Below are 19634 nucleotides of genomic sequence, written 5' to 3'. Positions count from 1 at the left end.
TTTTGCTTATTTGATGCTGAATATCTTGCTTCAGTTATATTTTAGTTAAGGAGATTGGTGCTCTTTAAGCACCTAAAATAGAATATGGAGATAGAGACAGCAGAAGCAGAATGGATGCCAAAGTGAAATGATCTGGAGTGCTGAGCACTGCATCAGCCCACACACAGGCCCACCCCAAGGATAGTGATGCAGAGAAGTCTTAGATGGTGCTCCCTGCTTGGAAAAATGATGTCAGTATTGGCAGACTCAAAATTAAACTGAAGGCTAACCAAAATAAACTCATTAAATGTACTTCCCTTCTATATAGCATAAAAATCCCATCCTCGGTGCAGTGCACCTTTGTGTTAGGCTTGTGCTCTTTAACAGCGCTGCTGACAGCTTCACAGCCAGCACATAACAGTGCACTTACTAAATATAAGTACTTCATTAGCATCTAGCATACTTCTGCTACCACAAAAATAATAACAAATAGCCATACTGTGGGGAAGGTCAATGCTGCTTGCCAGGAAAGGTGTGCACAAAGTGCTAGATGCCTGGGACAGACCAGATTTTAGGCATATTCTTACTTCACAGAAGCTGACAGCCTCAGAATAAGGCAGGCAGAACAGAGATTTAATTAGGTAGCTGATGTGAACTGTACCCTCACAAAAACGTTGGGAAGAATAGCTGGCCCCATGGGACAGCTGTTTTCCAGGTTTACAAGGAAAGACGGGTTTTCTTGGTGGAATTTCAACAATGATGTGAGGTGCTTTAGGACAGAGGCACATGCATGCTCTGAGGGTCAGACATTTTAAGAGGCTGGACTTCACCTGTGCTAGTGCCCCCAAAGGTAAAAACCTTAAGTTCTAGACAAAGAACCAAATCAAAGAGAAACCTCAAGGGGGATATCAGAACCTATATTCTGGAGGCATCAGATGCTCCTGTTGTTTTAAAAATTGTTTTCAATTTTAAAAAGTCTACTCAGCCCTCAGTAGAGGATTTCCTAGGTACTGCCATGCCAGGTTCCCGAGGGAGGGGCAAGATCTCCAGCAACAGGCTGTGGAGACTGGAATTTATTTTTACAGTTTCTGGTAACTGATACTAGAAATGCATCTTCTCTTCAAGGTTGTTGAAAAACTTAGGGTTTCCCCCCCCCCCCCCAAAAATGGTGATCAGGCAGTTGGAGAAGTTATTTCATTATCAGGTGGGTTTACTATTGATGGCAAGCACAAACAACATAAAATAGCTGTCTGAAGAAGTGTAATGATTCCATAGCTTTCTTCATGTACTTAAGACAAATGAAAAAGAGTATCGCCTGGCAATGATTCTGGCTTCCAGCATCTGTAATTTGGTATGCATGTATAATACTTCTCACCTCAGGCCAGCTCCATAGTATGGCGGATTAGAATACTGGATGTCTCTTGACGGTGGTATTTGACATCCATTAACTCAGGTGGTTTTGATCTTGTAGCTTCTTATCGCAAGGAATCTGACAAACTGATAGAAACTCCTCATGTTTCAGGTGTGTCAGAGAAAGGAAGGGAAGAATAAATCCCTAACTGATGCAAATTAACATGGATTTATTGACTTCATGGCATGTTTACAGTTGCTGAAAATCTGTACCAGAAACTACAATTCTGATTTAAAATTATGATCACCCTTGAACTGTGTATGTGGAGTTGTTGAATTTTTTACCTCTAGCTGTAGCATGAAGACTTATGACAGCCCTACCCAACCCAAAGAATTTTTTTTTAACATAGACCTACTACAAAATTACAATTTGTGGTTAAGTATGGGAGACTTGGCCATTAGAGGATGTATCTGTGGATTTTTACATGGCTGTCTGCCTATGTCATATATATTCTCATATATATATTCGTTAAATTTAGCTGGGACTTTTATTGCAAAATTAATGTCCCAGTTTGCCCCACAGGAATATTCAGATGAAAATGAATTACTCATGGACAAAGGAGAGGTGTAAAAAACAATGCAAATGGCTCGTTTAATAATTTCCATTATGTAAAAGAGCAATCTTGAGTATCCTCAAAGGTTTTTTTTTTCTATGTTAAATAGGACAAACCGAAATGAGAAACAATGGTACTGGAGTTGAATGAACTGATTTCCAACCTTTCTTCTAAATTCTGAAGCATATTTGTTTACCATTGTTTATTATACCATTATATGCTATATGTTGGTTCAAAATCTGTAGCTAATAGCAACAGCTGTTCAGCTTTCATCTGTTAGTTCTAAGACAGAAATTTGAACCTATGGAGTAAACCAGGTTTTGGCCGCCCCAGTTTTCCAGCATATTCTTAAGAAATGAAATGCAACCTCAAGCTATTCCTTAATAAGGTGAATCTGACTAAAAATTGTTTGTTACATTGTATCATTTAAAATTTTGAGGAATCCCTCTACTGAAATTAGAAACAGAACTTTTCCTATCATTAGAATGACTGTTCTCATACATATCTTTCTATACAGAATATTTTTAAATATATTTGTGGTAAAAATAAATCACTTTTCTTTGACAGATGTATTAACTGGAATCATCATCAGGGAATATAGTTCACATACATGTATCCAACAGTGAAGAAGCATGACCTAGGTATGCTTGACAATGTTGTGTAAAAATATTAAATGCTTAGCAGACACATATATAAATATTCTGTCCTCTTCTGCATTTGATTCTTGAAAAATAGTGGATACAATTTGGCTTTTATCCGTAAAAACACTAACAATAACAAAACATAAACAACAGAAAAATGGAAAGAGTAACTTCTGTTTATATCATGAATCATCCAATGTTTACCTTCCTATGAAACTGGCAATTACAAAAACTGAGAAGGAAAATCCTGTTTTCACATACTCCAATGTTTCTAGAGAACTCTTCATAGGACTATGAAGAAAGATTGGGTTTTTTAAGACTGTGAAAAAGTTTTGTTCTTTTTTCATTTATTTTACATTTCAAGTGTAAAAAAGTAAGGAAAAGCACTTTGGTTTAAAATAATTATTTTATAATGTTTAATCTGCAAGATGTATAACTGGGTTTATGTATGGGAGCAGGTCTGTAATTACCATCTGTGCAAGTCTTTTTAAGATTGGATCTTTAAGGTTCCCAACTCAAACTGCCCTAAGATTAAAACATGAAACACTTCAAATTATTGGGCCTCAAGGATGCCGATTTACATAGCTACATAGAAAAGGATTCACTAATTTAATTGCAATGTGTAAATAATTTAGTTCTAACCGACGGCTGTATCAGTTTTATATCACCATCTAAAACTTTACAAGATGACACTCAACATAGGTAGCAACTACTATTATTAAATTACATAGATGGCCTTCTAATGCTTAATGCTCAGTGAAAATCCATAATTGTATGTGATTTTGATACACACTAGTGGGAATGAGGCAAATATAAAGAAATCATGAGATTGGGAGATATATAAAAAGATTGGGGAGTTTTGGTTTTCTTCTCTCTCTCTCAAAAAAGAAACAGTGATCTACAGGAACGTGTATGTTCCCATTTAAAAGAGCTATCAGGTCTAGAAATTTAAATGTTAAGACTAAAGCAATTTTTATTTTCACATCTTGTATAAATATGGTCAAATCCAATTATGATCTAGCTTTTTATTTCAATGGAGTTCCACCCACTTATTTGCAATCTTAGTGAAAATCATAGAGTATTTTTATAAGGATACTGGCTTAGATTTTCACAGCTGCCAATGGCATTTAGAAACATTTATTTTGTGGAAAACGGTCTCCCCCCAAAAATTGCCTATAGGAACAGAATTTTGTAGAGAGGGTAAAAAACTATTTTCTGATATACCAACAGAATTCCAATTGACCTGAAAAGCAGTACAACAAATTAAAAACCAGTTTGGGTAGTTCACACATATAACTGGCAATATTATAGCCATGAAAACTAATTATGAATTTGTTCCAGTTGCACAGATGTTGCACACACATATATACTTGATTTTGGCTTCTTACACTTCTAACTTATTATATACTGGTTATCTATGCTTATCGCCATAGTATCAGCCTCCCAGCTGTGCATTAAATGATGTGACAAACTACTGTCCATCTGTTCTCACATCCATTCTCCCAGGCGAGATGTCTGTGAAATGTTTTAAATTTGATTTAACTTATGTATATATAATATGAGAAAACGATTGATATGTATGAGGCCATGTTCTTCAGTGCTTACGTTAACAAAGCCAAGGTTGAAAAGCACACCTTGCATGTAAGTAGTAAGGTTTCTTATTTTTCCGAGTTCTTAACAGAATTCCTCCTTGTATCTTAGGCTGCTCCCAAAGAATGGACATGTTAAGTCTCCGCAGAAACAGAGACCAACACTGTAACCTTACTGTCATATTAAGGCAAAATTTAGAAATGTAATAGTAGGTAGAATGGTTGCAAGTCTTTCACTGCAACTAATAAATGTATAAAATAATCTTTTGTGAATATTACAGCTTAAACACAAATCAACAAAAGCATGCTTAGTGATAGAGAGTAAAATAATTCAGAACAGTAAACATACCCAATCAGAAATTCATCTTAATAGCTATTGCATAGCCCTCTGTTCATAAAAGAGGTCTGTAGCAATGGGATGGCCAAGTTCTATGGTTTTAGGCACAAATACTGAGTAATTCCATGGCCCAGCCCAGCTCCCACCGAGATCCAGGAGATTTTGGATGAGACTGTAGAAGATCCTGGCAAATCATTTGACATTGTATGTCATTGGAATGACAGGGGCATTTCTTGCCTGCCCACAACTGAATGTAATTTTTAAGAGAACAAAGAATACTGATCAAAATCTAGCTGTACAATTGAGTGAAAACAAATTTACAAGGAGCAGGCAGATGCCAGTTTAGATGAGGTTTTTCTACATTAAATAAGCAGCAAAACTTTAGTATTCTGTTTTGTTTACATTTATCACTGCCATATGTCAAATTAGGAAAAAATTCCCCTTAGTCAGAATGTTATTTTGGAGCATTAGCTGTGAAATATTTTCAAATACAGAAACTACTGCAGAACCTAACTGTGGCACCTTAACTGATCATCCTGAAATTTTTCTTAAATAAAGCAAGGTAACTATATTCCAAACTACTTTAAAAGTAACTTTATTTTAAAATTCAATTTTTAATATAAATGAATTCTTAGACTGAACCATCAAGAGTTAGCAAAAGGAGACGCCAAAAAAAAAAAAAAAAAGAAAAAGGAATAAATGCACAGCAATCCTTCTACTCAAAGGCCCTGTTAATCTTTGGCAACATTCATTGAATGTGACCGAGTGGCTTTTTACTTCACATTTCCAAGTTTCTTTACGTATGTCCAAACACTGTAATGCTGATAGTTTGTAAGAGAATCTACATAAATTTTAATTACTTGTCTCATAGTCTGTCTTCAACAGATAAATCTAATCCCTTCACTTTTTAACAAGTGAAGGTTTGGATCAATGGAAGAACATATTACATGCACTTAAAATTAACTTTAAAGAGACTGAAGTAAGGCACCCACATTCTAAACCGTCACATTTAAATGTCGGTAGGATTATTCTCCTGATAATACCTTCAGCCTTCCACATTAGAAACATTTTGGCCAAAGGCCATGAGAGTGCATTAGCTATTTATCTTTGCGAGATAATTGTACAAATTTATTTGCCCAATATTTATATAGAATTCAGTGTTTCAATAATGAGATCTTCACCTGTGTAAGACGAGCACAATGAGGTAAATGATTTGTACATGAACATTGTTCTTCACACATCCCTGTGAGACTCGGGGAGTTCCAAGATTCACTTATCCAAGCAAAAGCTCTTGTAGCCCACATCAATCAAACATTGTGCCATGTTTTCCAGAAAGAAATTAAGCTGGGAAAATAAGAGCTTAAAATTGTTGGTCTGGTTTGAAAACAAAAGATCAATTTGTGTGTTCTTCCATAGCAAAAAAAAAATCCAACGTCACTGCTTAGTAGTTTAAAAAAAAGAAGTATATTAAAAATAGGAGGCTGGGCATTCTGCATCTAAAATGGAAGCTGTCTATAAACCTATCATTTGCAGACTAGCCAGCTGCAAATTGGCTTCTGACACCACTTCATACACTAGTTCCTACACAAATGTTAGGATGGTTTGGGGACCAAACTATGACACATTAAATGCACTATTTTGTTTGCTATGAGAAATCCTTCTAGATTGTAAACAGGTAACTGTTGTGTTTGCCAACCTATCACTGTGTTCCAGAAAGGCAAGCAAATAAATTGTAACTTCAGTGGCAGAGCTACTGAAATTCTTAAAACAGAAACCAACTGGTTATATCTTTATTTCAAATGCTGAAAGTACGCATGATTTTTCAAAAACAGAAAAATAGAAAAATGTATTTTAAAAGATTTAGTGCTATACTGCAAGCAGATCATCAGAATTATGATCACATTGGAAATACTGCTAGCCTCCCATTCCAGAGAGAGGCCCAAACTAAAACCTTAACTAAAAATACGCTGAACTACAAGCAAGCTCAAAATCTATGGGTACCTGTCATGAATGGAACCAAAATCCTTGATTCCGGTGTGGGTCCATGTTTGTTTGTGCTTCCATACCTATTAAAGGAGGTGCAGTGTGAATACTACAATATTTACCTGGGTTATTATCAGTTGGACAAAATCCTCAAACCCAGACCAGACAGAGGAGAAATGAAGAAAACATTTGACAACAGGACATGCTTTTGCTGCCTCTCACTCGTAGGCTACAGCCGTTCTGCTGAAAAGGGGCTGAAGTGACACGTCAGTGTCAACTGGACTGAATTTTACTGTCATCTAGATTTTGGTGCTTGACAAAGCCCTACGATGAAAAACCGGCAGCTGTGCTCGCTTCAGCATACCGGCTTTACAGTCTCTGTCGTACCTCCCTCGTCGTTCAGATCTCCCCGAAGAATGTGCGTTATTAACGCAACCCCCCTCCCGCCCCGTGCCATCATCCTCTCTCAGGTGCCGCTCCGGGCTCCCCGGGGGAGGGCAGGCCACCGCACCGCCTGCGGGGATGCTGTCTAGAAAAAAAAAAAAAGCACCAACTCGGCCGAGATTCCCCTCACCCCCGGCGGTCCCAGCCTAGAGACCGACGGGGAGATGGGGAGAGGCCTCGACGCGGGGCCGGCGGGGTCCCCGCGGTGACGCAGCCCCGCGGCGGGCAGCTCTCTCCCCGCCGGCCCGGCCGCCCGCCGCGGTCTCCGCCGGCACCAGCGCTCGGCGGAAGATGGCCACTGCCGGGGCCAGGCTGCCCTCGCCCCTCGCCGCCCGGCTTGGGAGCCGGGGGATGGACGGGGACGGCCGCGCAGCCCGCGGCGGGCTGAAGCCCTGTCGCCCCGGGAGCGGGGCCTCTCCCTCGGGCGGGGGAGGGGGGGCTGCTCACCCGCCTGTCCCTGCGTGGCTCTTACCTCAGGGGGCGAGGAGACAGGGAAAGGGGAGAGGAGCACGGCGGGAGGAGGGTGAGGGGGGGCACCGCTGGGCTCGAGCCCGCCGCGGCCCCCGCTCCCGCAGCGGGCAGGCGGCCGCCGGCCGCGCCTCTGGGGGCGAGCGGCCGCGGGGCTGCGGAGCGGGGGGGGGGGGGGGGCGGGCGGCGGGGGGGGGGGGGGGGGGGGGGGGAAGCGAGCCCGCCGGGGGAGGGGCCGGGCCGCGGAGGGGGCAGGGCTGCTCGCTGCAGTCACCCTCACACATACCGCGCCGGGGAGGAGAGAAAAAGGCCCCGCTCCGGCGGAGGGATACAGCCCTACATATATAGCGGGGCGGCGCAGGCTCACACCCCCAGCACTTCCCCGAGCCGCGCCGGGGAGGAGGTAGCAGCAGCAGCAGTCGCCGCCGCCGCTCGTGGTCGCGCAGTTCGTGCAGCCGCCGCCGGGCCCGCCGCCGCCGCGCCATGGTAGGTAGCTCGACCGACCGACCGCGGCGCGGGGTGCCTGGGCTGGCGCGCAGGGGGCTCGCTGGAGGCTCGCTGCGCAGCCGGGGACGGTGGGGTCGGTGGAGCCCGGCTTTCCCCGGGGAGGAGTAGGGGGTGGGGGGGAGAGAGCCCCGCGAGGAGGGGGCGGCGGGAGGGCGCAGCCCTTCCCGCCCGGGGGCCGAGCGGGCTGGTGGCTGCGGCCGCCCCCCCCCCCGCCGCGCTGCGCGGGATCGCCGCGGAGCTGCGGCCCTTCCTCTTCCGCCGCTTCCTTCCCCTTTCCCCGGGGCCTGCCGTGTGGGCGCCCCGGCCCCGCGCCCTCCCGCCGCGGCCCCGCCTCGCCTTCCCCCGCATGCGGCGCTCGCTCCCCTCCGGAAAGGGCCGGGCGCGTCTCCCCGGGGCCGCGGCCCCTCCGCCGGGCAGGGCGCGTTGCGGGGTGGGGGCCGTGCCGGGCGGGGCGCCGGTCTGCGGGCGGGGATCCCGCTCGGTTCGGGCACCAGCTGCACTGCGCAGGGAGCGGGGGGGGGGGGCGGCCCGGGGGAGGGCACCGCGCTGCAGCTACTGCGCCCTCGCCCGCCCCCCCCCCCCCATCCCCCCCAAAAAACGCAGTAGCGGCGGCGGAGCCCATCGGTGTCTGCATTACATCATGTCTCCTCCTCTTCCTCCCCGGCCCCCGCGCGCACCCCCCGGCTGGGGGGGGGGGGGGGACCGGGGCGCAGTGCGCCTTGTTCGGTTGGAAACGGCCCAACGCCCGCATGGGAGGCTCGGCGGGGGGAGAGCAGCGTTCCCTCTCCCCCGGGGGGCTGCGGGGGAAGAACCGCTGCCCCCCGCCGCCGCCGAGGGAAGGGGAAGGAAGGGGATGGGGAGGGCTGGCTGCGGAGTCCAGGCGCCCTCCCGGCTGAAGGATGAGGACGTGGTGTGGCCGGCGGCTGGAGAGGGAGGGGAAACGGGGACGCACTGCAGCAGTGGGTGGCTGCCGGCCGCTGGCCGGGAAGGGCGCCTGTTGCGCCCGGCGGGCTGGGAGCCTGCCGCTCCCCCGCCCGGGCGATGCCAACCTCCGCCTCGCCTTGCGAAACGCGCCGGTGGTGGGCTTCGGGAGCAGCTCGTCCCCCGGCCGTCGGGCGCTGCGGTGCCGGCCCGGACTCCTCGCGAAAGAGGGCAAGAGGAAGGGCTGGGATTTTCCCGGCGGTTTTTCGCTTCCTACGAGAGCGGCGGAACAGTTGCAGGCTGACCTCGAATCGCATTTTGGCAATCTGGGTGTTCCTTGGCTCTGTCTCTCCATCTCCCCTTCCCGTCGGGGAAGGCTGACATCACCAGGACAGGATCTGATGACTTGCCTGGGTGGGGTGATGGCTCCAGCCCTGGGTACCTTTGTCCTGTAGCTCGGGCGAGCGGGCGATGGTGGTGCCTGTTGCTCGGGAAGGTGAACCCCATGGCGGTTTAGGGGCGGGTTGTGTGCTTCTGGCATCGCTGTATGTGCGAACTTGGTTGTTTTATTATTATTTTTTTTAATTCGAAATCGGATTTTTAGAAACATCCAGAGAGCTCCGACTAATGGGGCAATGAGCCGGTGCTGTGGGTTGGAGGTTTTTTGCCGAGGTGTGGCTCTGTTTCCTGTTCTGCGGGGCATTGAGTCTGTTATGTAAATTCCTTGTATAATCTTTAAGTAAAACCTCGCATTTTCTGGAAAATCACAAATAGAGTGCGGAGAGTCGAACTGGATTTGGAACACAAGTTTTCTGCTGTTACTAAAGAAGACATTAAATTTGAACTGTCTAGCTGTTAGCATTTCTACGTGCCCTGCCCCCCCCCCTTGCATATGGGGAATTGTTTAATCATTACATACATACATACATTAAAACATAAAAAAAACCCCTAAACAACCCCAACACCTATTCACAGGTGAAATCTGTGTATGTCACTTAACGTACAGCAGGCTTTCAGTCCTACCCTGTTCCCCTGTGCAAGAGCTTAACAGATTCTCTAGCCTGTTAATTCTCCATTGTATTACTCTTTACTGCAGTTAAGTGGTTTTTATACTTGAATAATAGTATTTTAGGACAAAAGGGTTACAAGATGCCTGCTTTCTCTGACCTACAAAATTCTCTGTTCTATTAGTAAAAGCTGTCCAATAAAATGAGTTTAAAAGGAGTTAGTACTTTGTATTCTCTAGTATCTGTGACTAGGTGTGTAAAATCCAGGTGCTTCTTCTTTTTTAATTACTAGGAAAATTCATATTTTTCCATAAAGAACGGGTTAGCTCCTTTGAGTCCACAAACAGCGAGCTTTTTGTGATGCTCTATCCATACAGAAGGGAGAGGCTTCTGGAAGGATGTGGTTAGCACAGTTAACCTCTGCGAAAGCCCATTTAGTTGCCCACTGAGCTGTATACCTTTGGATGCAGCAGTGGTCTCTTCATGTACAGAAGGTCATAAGCAGGCATTTTAAATCTTGCCACTTAAAATGATGCATAAAACAACCCGCATATCAGTGTGGGGAGGCACCTTAAATTGCTTGGCTGAATGGAATAATAATGTGATGCTTGAAAACTGGCATTTTCTTTGTCAGGGATGGCAAAAATCTCCATAACGCCTAGTAGGAATGCCTCCTAATATCACAGCACAGTCCTTTCTGTTACCGTAGGCTAATACTCGATGCAGTGTGGTGGGGGAGGGCGGACTTCAGTGGTGTTAGATCACTAGGTGGCACGCTTGTCATTAGTCTGCTAACGTGCAAATACCCCCATGCAGTATTAGGGTCACCATACTGCTGGAAATGACATCTGATGTGATGTGAAACCCCAAACACATGTCATTAAGGATTTCATGCCTCTCTGGCCAATTGCAAGGAGCCTGGCCTGTGTCCTTCACTTGACCAAACTGGATTCTCCAAGACGAAGGATGGCATGTCTGGTTCTTCATGTGCAGTTTCAAAACAAATTAGCTTACATGCTTTTGGAAATGGATGCATGGTGTAGGTGAGTGGAATCTCCTTGCAGAGGCAGAATTCCAGGGGTTGGAAGTGGCTTTGTAAAAGTAATGATAAATCACTACTTAAATCTAAAGGAAGTGTCTCGTGGCTTGCCATAGCTAGAGGTAAACAATATTCTAAAATGTTCTATTCTTCGTGTAGGCTGATCAGCTGACTGAAGAACAGATTGCTGGTAAGTGCCTTGAGAAATGATTATTTTTTTCACTAATTCCTTGTGACTAAAAGAAAATATATTATGTCAAACACAATGGAAAAAAAAGCTTTCTGACAACTTCGAATCTGTACTAACACTTTTTTAAAAAAAGCACTTTAAAAAAAAAACACCAAAAAAACCCCAAACACCCCCCCCCCCCCAAAACCAAAAAAAAACCCAACAAAAACACAACATAACGTTCCAGAAGATTACTGGTTCATTGCCTCTTAATTTAGACTGCTTGTTCCTTGGACTACAGATAATGATTTTTTTAGACTTTCAGACTTGAGCCAAGTCCTTCTAGATTTCTTGCAAACAGAAATAATTGCTAGACTCAAGTGAACTTGGAGTCAAAGCAGACCTAGGTACTCTTTTCTTTTTAATAAAGTGAAGATAAACTTGAAATGAAATGGCAACAAATAAACATAAAATGGATTTATTACACATTAATATAAGCCAGTGTCTTGTAAATAACTTCTAACAGAGTGTCTGTAATTCAAACTGGTTAGGAGAAGGGGCATTATTTGACCTTCTGGAGACCAGTCACCCACTTGTGGCTGACATCAGTTCTTATTGTCTGCTGCCTTACAAATAAGTTGTAAATGACAACACTCATTGTTCCTGTAAGTTTGTTAATGGTGAAGGGAACCCAGTGGGTGCCTTCACTTACCCCAAGCAGCTGCTGTTTATGGTGCAACTGTGCCTCAAGCAAGATGATGTTGTAATGCAGATAATAGCTGCATGAAATAAGTTTGAATATACTATCAAATTATGTGTTGGTACTGTAAGTAATTTTTTATTAATATTTGAGAGTGTTAATTCTCTCAATATGTGGACAGTTAGGTAAAATGTTTCTTAAAATTGTACCAGGTGTTGTCTGTGGAGTGGTTTTTTAGTATGCAGTTTTCTCATGTTGTTGATGTTACTAAACACTGGGACTGTTTCTGCCTCTAGAATTCAAGGAAGCCTTTTCCCTATTTGACAAAGATGGTGATGGTACTATCACAACAAAAGAACTGGGAACTGTCATGAGGTCTTTGGGTCAAAATCCAACAGAAGCAGAATTGCAGGATATGATCAACGAGGTAGATGCTGATGGTAAGTGTTGGAAAGATAGTTACTAGTGCTGTGATCATCTTAAGTATGTATGAGCTCCACACCTGGGCTTGGACTGCATAGAGAAGATTCTGTGACATGGATCTCTTGAAGCAGTTTCAAAATACTCAATAGAATCTAAACTCAGAGGGGTGTCAATTTTTTGATTGATCTCTGCGCAGCAAAGATGCTAGCAGTATTAGTGAGAATCTAAAAAAAGGGATGGGCAGAGACAAAGTTACGCTGTTTGTCTTTAATATTTTATGGGTCACAGGCTTCCTATTGCAATCTGACTTGCCCTGACCTGCTGTTAACCTGTGTTTCCACCCAGCTTTTCTATACATGTTTCGTCAGCCCATGTTGGTCTTAATAGCTGTATTAATGTCTGTGGTTTTGTCTAAGGCCAAAAATGTGGTAGGAGTGAAATAGAGCTAAACTTCCAAGAATTGAAAACACAACAGGGAGAGATTGCATAGTCTAATGTAGTCTATTAGATCACTGATAGACAGGGGAGAGGGATTGGAGGCAAAAGCAGAAAAACCTTCCTCTATCAGGTCTATCAGAATTCATTTAAATGGATGCCAGAAAGGGTAACTGTGCATTTTGTTTCTGAGATTTGACAGGCTAGCAGTTACAAAAAGGAAAAATGCTTTCCCCTGCTTAGCGATGTCAAGGCTTTGATCTTGTAAGTTGGTTGTGGTAGTGATTTTTCTCTCGTATCTCTGTAAAAGAAGAGTGAAAGTATGTTGGCAAGAGTATAGATTATCTGATTATCAGACTACATTAATTACAACTACTTTCCTAAAAGTGTATGTTGACCTTAACTGCTAACTCTTGGATGCAGATACTGGAAAAACTTCAGGGTTTGCAGTGCTACGCAGAATTTGTGTATAGTGGTTTCTCTAGGCTGTGGTCCACAATACTTCACTGGTAGATTAAAAATGAAGGGAGACTGAGTACTTCAGATAAGTATGCCTGCCCATCTGTTTAAACTTGTTTTATGGCAGAATGCTTTGCTATTATTCTTCATGTTCATTGAGGATTTTTTTAAAGCTGAGTACAAGACCCGTATTTGGATTTAGCTGGTAGATAAAGCTGGCCATGATGAAAAATAGCTCTGTATGTCTTGATCTGGAATCCCTAAGCTGCAAAGGTTTTCTTAAACTGCATTTACTTAGCTTTTTTGCTATACTTACCCAATGAGTTTGTATGTTTCCCTCAAGCAATGGGTAGATCTTAGTTGCACAGTGAACTATTTAATGTGGGGTTTTTTTGGCATATAGGGCTGAATCCTGACTATACAAACCTAGTTTCTGCTGTTTTAAAGAACTTGTTTATTCATCATACCGTTTTTCTCATAGCTTTGAGCAGCCTGAAGTTTGAATCCTTACTTTAAGTGAAGAACTTAGTCTTAGGGTTAAGGCCTGGATGTTACTAGGGTTTTTCAGTTTCGCAGTGAAATACCTATAAGAACACCTACTGCTAAGCTTATCAGAAATACCAAATAATGGCAGCTTTTCTTGTGTCACTGGAATTTGAAGATCCTTGTTGCCCCTTAAAATGGGTCATTACTTCTCTGGTGTACAACATGTTGATGAGGAAGTTGATTTTTAACAAGGAACAAGTATTTATGAGCAGCTTAGTGAAATGTAATTTTCTCAAATTTTAGATATCCTGGATTTATAGTGCCAGCTTTATAATACATTCCTTCCTGGAATCTCCCATAGCAATTGGAGATTCTAAAGAAACTAAATGATTTATTTTGGGGAGTGATTTGAAGTGAAGATAAGTCTTAGTATTGGTTAACCTTGAAGCATCAGACTGACATTTTACTTGCAACTTGGGTCGCAAATGGTATGGCTTGAGCTGGAGAGAAGGCAGCAGTTGATTTGGTTGTGTTGAAACACTGCAATGACAGTGGCTACTGCACATTGTAATAGCAAAAAGGTGGTGGTAGTAATTTAGGGAGAAGATCCAGTTCTTCTATAAGAATGGTTTACAGAGGATCTGTCAATCTTGTCCCTGTGAAATGCCAGATTTTTTTTTTTTAAAGAAAAGCATGGAAGTTTAATTTTTGGAAGTTTCTTTTCATTAAGGCAATGGCACTATTGACTTCCCTGAATTTTTAACCATGATGGCCAGAAAAATGAAGGACACAGACAGCGAGGAAGAAATCCGTGAGGCATTCCGAGTCTTTGACAAGGTATTAATAAACGTAAAAATAATCTTTAGAAGTAGTAATGATGATAATCTTTTTCCTCAGTGTTTTTATCCTTCTAGACAAGGAGAGAGAAGAAAGTCCTCTAGTAGAAGCAGAGGAATTGGAAACAGAGCAGGGACTGTTCTGGAAGCAGAACCAGGACTGTTGCAGGCTGGTTCTACCTGCTTTACATAGCAGGTCTAAGCTTTAGGTTCATCCATGAGGAAAACTTTCTGGCCTTTTCTTAGGAGCAGAGGGGAGCAGAACTTGATGCTTGTGGGGTGTTGGGGTTTTTGGGGGGAGGGGTGGGATTTTTCTATACCTTCCGACTTTGGGGGAATGGGGAGATGTTTGCATGGATGCACAAGGTTTTATACTACTTTATGGAAGCTTTTGAAGCTAAGATGATGTCATCAGTATTTAGAGGGACATGAAGTATTGCATGTTCCATTTCCAAGATGTGGACTTTGAGGTTGCTTTCAGGAAAACTTAAGAGCTCAACTACCTCGGTCTTCTTTAAGGATACCTGGGCATACATGGTGAAGGTCAGTTGTTTCTAGAACAGGGATTCCCCTCTTTGGATTGCTTGGATATGACAGATGTTATGAGAGAATTGTGTTGAGTAATGGCTGGTGCAGCTGCTAAGCTGATGCACATGCATGTGTGGAAGAAGGCCTTACAACTTCTTTTTATGGAAAAAAGTGGCAGACTCTAGTACTAGCTGAAAATATGCTAGTGTTCAATTGTTTGGTTAGTACTTCATCTACCCTGTGGGGTTATTTCTGCAGACTGGATTTGCGTTTAAAGCCACTGAGGTAGCTTATCTACTGGTGATGGCCATATGAATTCCTGCACTAAGCTAGTGTATTCTTCCTGTATATGGATGAGGACAATTTCTGAGATGGCTAGGGATGAGCTCTTGGTTTGGATATTACTAATGGGAACATTGACTTAGAAGTGTCTTTTTTTTTTTTTTTTTTTCCCCCCCACAAAGCTTTTCACAACTCCTTATGAGTAGAATTTAAATGTTTTCTTCGAAGGCTTGTTCTATATTGTCTTATCCAAGAAGCCTAACCTAGCCACCTGCAGTCTGGTTATAGAGGTAGTATTACATGAAAGAGAAAGCTGACTTTATTCTTGCTGGTGGGGAAATGGGTCTTTTTTTTTTTTTTTTTGCCTTGTTTAGGCAGCAGGGACTAAACAAAAATCACTTTGTTTCTGGGTTTACTTTTGAAAGCTCTTTAAAAGCATTAAAAATACCTTACCACAGTTACAAATCAGGCATGCAGTTACTCTTACAGTACAATAATTTTATAGAAAGGTACAGTGGCATGCGTGCTTTGTAAGGCAATGGACTAGTACATATTGTAGGGTTATACAGTGTACCGAGTCTATATATCTGTCGCAAGTGCCATAAGGCTAGTTCAGAAGCAGTTACAGGAAATGTCAGGATTGTTGATTGTGATCTTGTGCAACTCTTTTCTCACAGGATGGCAATGGCTATATCAGTGCAGCAGAACTACGTCACGTTATGACAAACTTAGGAGAAAAGCTAACAGATGAAGAAGTAGATGAAATGATCAGAGAAGCAGACATTGATGGGGATGGGCAAGTCAACTATGAAGGTAAAAAGATGCTTGTCTTGACTCAAAACCATTACTGGAATTGAGTGAAAGCCTGCTGCATAGGGCATTAATTTCTAGTACTTGAGACACCAGTTTATTCAGTTGTCTACTTCTGTGGACAAAAACTTAGATGCAATGAAGGGGGCTTTATGTCAAATGTGTTTGAGACTTATCAGTTTAAGCACTCTGGAGACAATAAATCACAGTGGCTTTTTATCTTTTCAGAATTCGTACAGATGATGACTGCAAAGTGAAGAGACCTCCTTTACACCTTTTTTCCTCTAGAAGAATCAAATTGAATCTTTTACTTACCTCTTGCAAAAAAATGTTCATTTATTCATTCTGTTTCTGTATAGCAAAACTGAATGTCAAAATACCTTCTGTCCACAAACTGCATGTAATGGTTGGTGGTCCTGTCCCCAAAAGATAAAGTTAAACATCAGTTTTACAATATAAATAATTGTACTACCTTGAAAATTAAAAAAAAAAAAAAAAAGGAAGCACTTAGTGAACTCAAAAGTTCCATTTGCTAATGACTATTACACTGTTTGGGCTGGCCAGTTTTTCATGCATGCAGCTTGACAATTGAGCACAGTCAGACATTTGTATTAAAAGGAAAAAAAAAAACCAACCTAAAGGATCCACTTTTTTGTTCAACAGTGGATTCTAGTTCAATTTGTAGTATAAATTGTCATAGCTGGTTTACTTTAAAATTGGTTTATACCTCAGGATGGTATGCAGCAAAATGGTTGAAGGATGCAAAACTTAGAGAAAATGCCCTAAAGGTTGAATGGTTTTCCTGTACGTAGCAGTGTGCTCCAAAAATATGATGATCTTAACTATGGATGGCATGTCTGTGTTAAAATACTGGTTTAACATTGTCTGCATTGCACTATAGTGAAACGGGTGTCGGGCTGTTACCGTTCACAAAATTTTTAAAAGAAACCTTCACCAAGGGAGCATCTTTGGACTCTCATATTTTTAAAACCTTCTGTACCATGACTTGGAGCTGGCGGAGTAGCCTGTGGACTTCAGCACAACTATCAACATCGCTGTTCAAGATATTACAATTTATGTCCATTCCAAGTTGTAAATGCTAGTCTTTTTTTCCAATAAAAGACCATTAACTTAAAGGTGGTGTTAAATGCTTTGTAAAGCTAAAGTATATATATAATTGAGATAATAAACCAAAAAAGCAGTAGGAGGGAAGTGTTTCTATGAATGACTTGCTGCTAAATTATAATGCACATGTATGCAATAAGTTATCCCCTATCTTTTCAAGATGGCAAGAACTGACCTCCTGTAACCCAAGACCTTTGCTATAAATAAATGAACTTGTGCTTGCCTTTCATATTACGACAATGTTAATTTAGTTGGTCTTAAAGTCGTGTAATGCTGACTCGTCAACTATCAGCACAGAAGTAACACCATTTCACTAAAGTGGAGAGCTCTGACCATGCATGTCAATACTGGGGAAACATGTATAGGTTGCTTATGGTTTTTTTGACAGATTATAGAAACTAGTTGGAGATTTTAAACAGCATGAATTTCATAGATACCTATGATTCTTAAATATGCCAAAAATGCATTTCTCTACCCACAGAAAGAAAACAAAAAGACATTTCTTTTACAATATGTTTAAAAAAAAAAACAAACAAACAAACCCCAAACACTAAGCCTTTTTGGAAACTGGGGCTATTATATCTTGACTATCTTCTGAAACACTTGCATGAATTTTGTGGGGTGGAGAAGAGGACTAGGGTTAATTTAAAAACCATCTTGTTACTTCTGCTTTGCATGCACTAGCAGTGCTTAGTCATTCCAGGTCTCTGAGTTGGTGTTCTCTGATCCTTCAGCTTCCCCATGAATGAGTGGCAAAGCAGCTATGACCACTCTTCTTTGTTTGAAAGAAGAATGCTTTTTTTTTTTTTTTTTTTTTTTAATAGCAGAGCCTCCATGTGGAAGGCTTTTATGCTTGGGAGGGAGGGACTACAGCTTAATTACTTGACTGTAAGTTTGTTTCCAAACGTAACTGGAGTTGCAAACCTTAATTGCTTAATTGCCTTTGGTTTTGGAGAGTATTGATACTATCTCTTGAAAGGGATGCAAGTCTCCATTCATCCTGTCTAACTGAGGTGCCTGTGTTAAGAACTTGGTTGCTTGAAATGCAGCTTTGCTCAGTGGGGGTCAAGAGACACCTCTGGAAGGCAATTGAGACTATCTGCCTTCAGTGATTTTTTTTTTTTTTTTTTTTTTAAATTTTTTCCTAGGGGGGTGGGGGGAGTTCTGGGTGACTAGGGACCCAGACACCTTAACCAAGTGCCTAAAAGTTAGATGGGCTGAATGTAGGCAATTGTTTAGATCTCTAGTTGTTGCAAAGGCTTTTTGCTATGGCTGTGTATGCTGTCCTAGCAAACTGGCCATGATGATGGGAATGTCTGACTACCATTTGAAAGTAGTGTCTTGCATGGCAGCTGCAAACTGCTACTTTGGTAGTGCTTGAGAATGGCTGCACTGATTCTGTAGACCAGCTTTTAAAGAGAATGTACTCAAGAGACAGGCAAGGTAGGAGCAATGGTTGCTGCTCTGAACTAATTACTTCTTCTGCCTGAGTGTGCAGAGAGATCTTGTCTAGTAGGTAAATGCTTCTTACCATCTATCTGTCATTCACTCACGGTTGGTAGGGTAGTTCATTTAAGAACAGCTGCTTTTAGTTTATTCAGTGTGCTCTGTGCTTGCTAGCAAAGAGACCTCATTCCTGCAAGAGGTTCTTGGCTTGATTAGAAATTGTCTGGCAGTGTGCAGTGTTGGTATGCCCTGTAACTGAATCTGCCTGGAGGTATCTAATTATTAACTGACTTCAGTACCACATCAACCTTGAGTAAATGTATCCTCTGTACAGGACTTTAGCTCTGTTCCCTTCTGCATAGTGAATATCTAGAGAAATGAAATAGTGTCATCAAGGATTTTTTTTTTTTTTTTTTTTTTTTAAATTTTTTTTTTTTTCTGTGAGTGTGTGTGTGTGTGGCTTTGGCTTTTTCCAAATGTGAAAGTGTGGGCTGGATACACTTGGTGCATGGCTTAGAAACATGGGACTGGAGAGAACTTCCTGGGTCATCAGATCCAGTCCCCTGCTATTGCAGGCAACCGTGTCATATAATCCTTTTAATAAACTGATCAAGCTTAACCACCTGCTTGTAAGTGGCTTGTTTTCATGGAAGTTCCGTAACTCATGTTGCTCTCAACTGATGCAAGTAATACATGAAATATGAAGTTAATCAAAAGGTCCTCCAGCTTAGCTTTAGGTTTATCATTACACTTATTTAACTGACTTTCTTGAACCTGTTATTCTTTGCACAACACTCAGGAAAGTGTTGAATCTTTACACCCCCTTGCTATGAATAAGAGTTGGTGTGCTTGCTTACTTTTTTTAATGGAAAAGATGGATGTCTGGCTTGTTGAAATTTGTTAGATATGTTAATTGTCAAGGCAAGAAACAATTGAGTTACTTGTATTTGATACATAAATTTAAGGCTAGAGTATACATAACCATTTTTAAAATACATCAACTTGCAGTGTAGTTTTATATTTAATACTGAAATTGTACTGCTAAAGTTTAAACTG

General features: G+C 42.3%; 1 protein-coding gene across 1 annotated transcript; it reads left to right on the top strand.

The window, feature by feature from the left end:
• Nucleotides 1–7666: 7666 nt before the first annotated feature.
• CALM1 (calmodulin 1) lies at nt 7667–19197 on the top strand. The gene is made up of 6 exons (XM_030038743.2): nt 7667–7891; nt 11039–11069; nt 12045–12188; nt 14282–14388; nt 15875–16010; nt 16236–19197. The coding sequence occupies exons 1-6, from the start codon at nt 7889–7891 to the stop codon at nt 16262–16264; spliced, it is 450 nt and encodes a 149-aa protein (XP_029894603.1). The 5' UTR covers nt 7667–7888; the 3' UTR covers nt 16265–19197.
• The last annotated feature ends 437 nt before the right edge of the window (nt 19198–19634 follow it).

The sequence above is a fragment of the Aquila chrysaetos genome, chromosome 2 (genome assembly GCF_900496995.4).
Source record: "Aquila chrysaetos chrysaetos chromosome 2, bAquChr1.4, whole genome shotgun sequence".
Lineage (NCBI taxonomy): Eukaryota > Metazoa > Chordata > Aves > Accipitriformes > Accipitridae > Aquila > Aquila chrysaetos.
The sequence above is the reverse complement of the archived record's forward strand: the minus strand, read 5'-3'. Positions and strand labels throughout refer to the sequence as shown.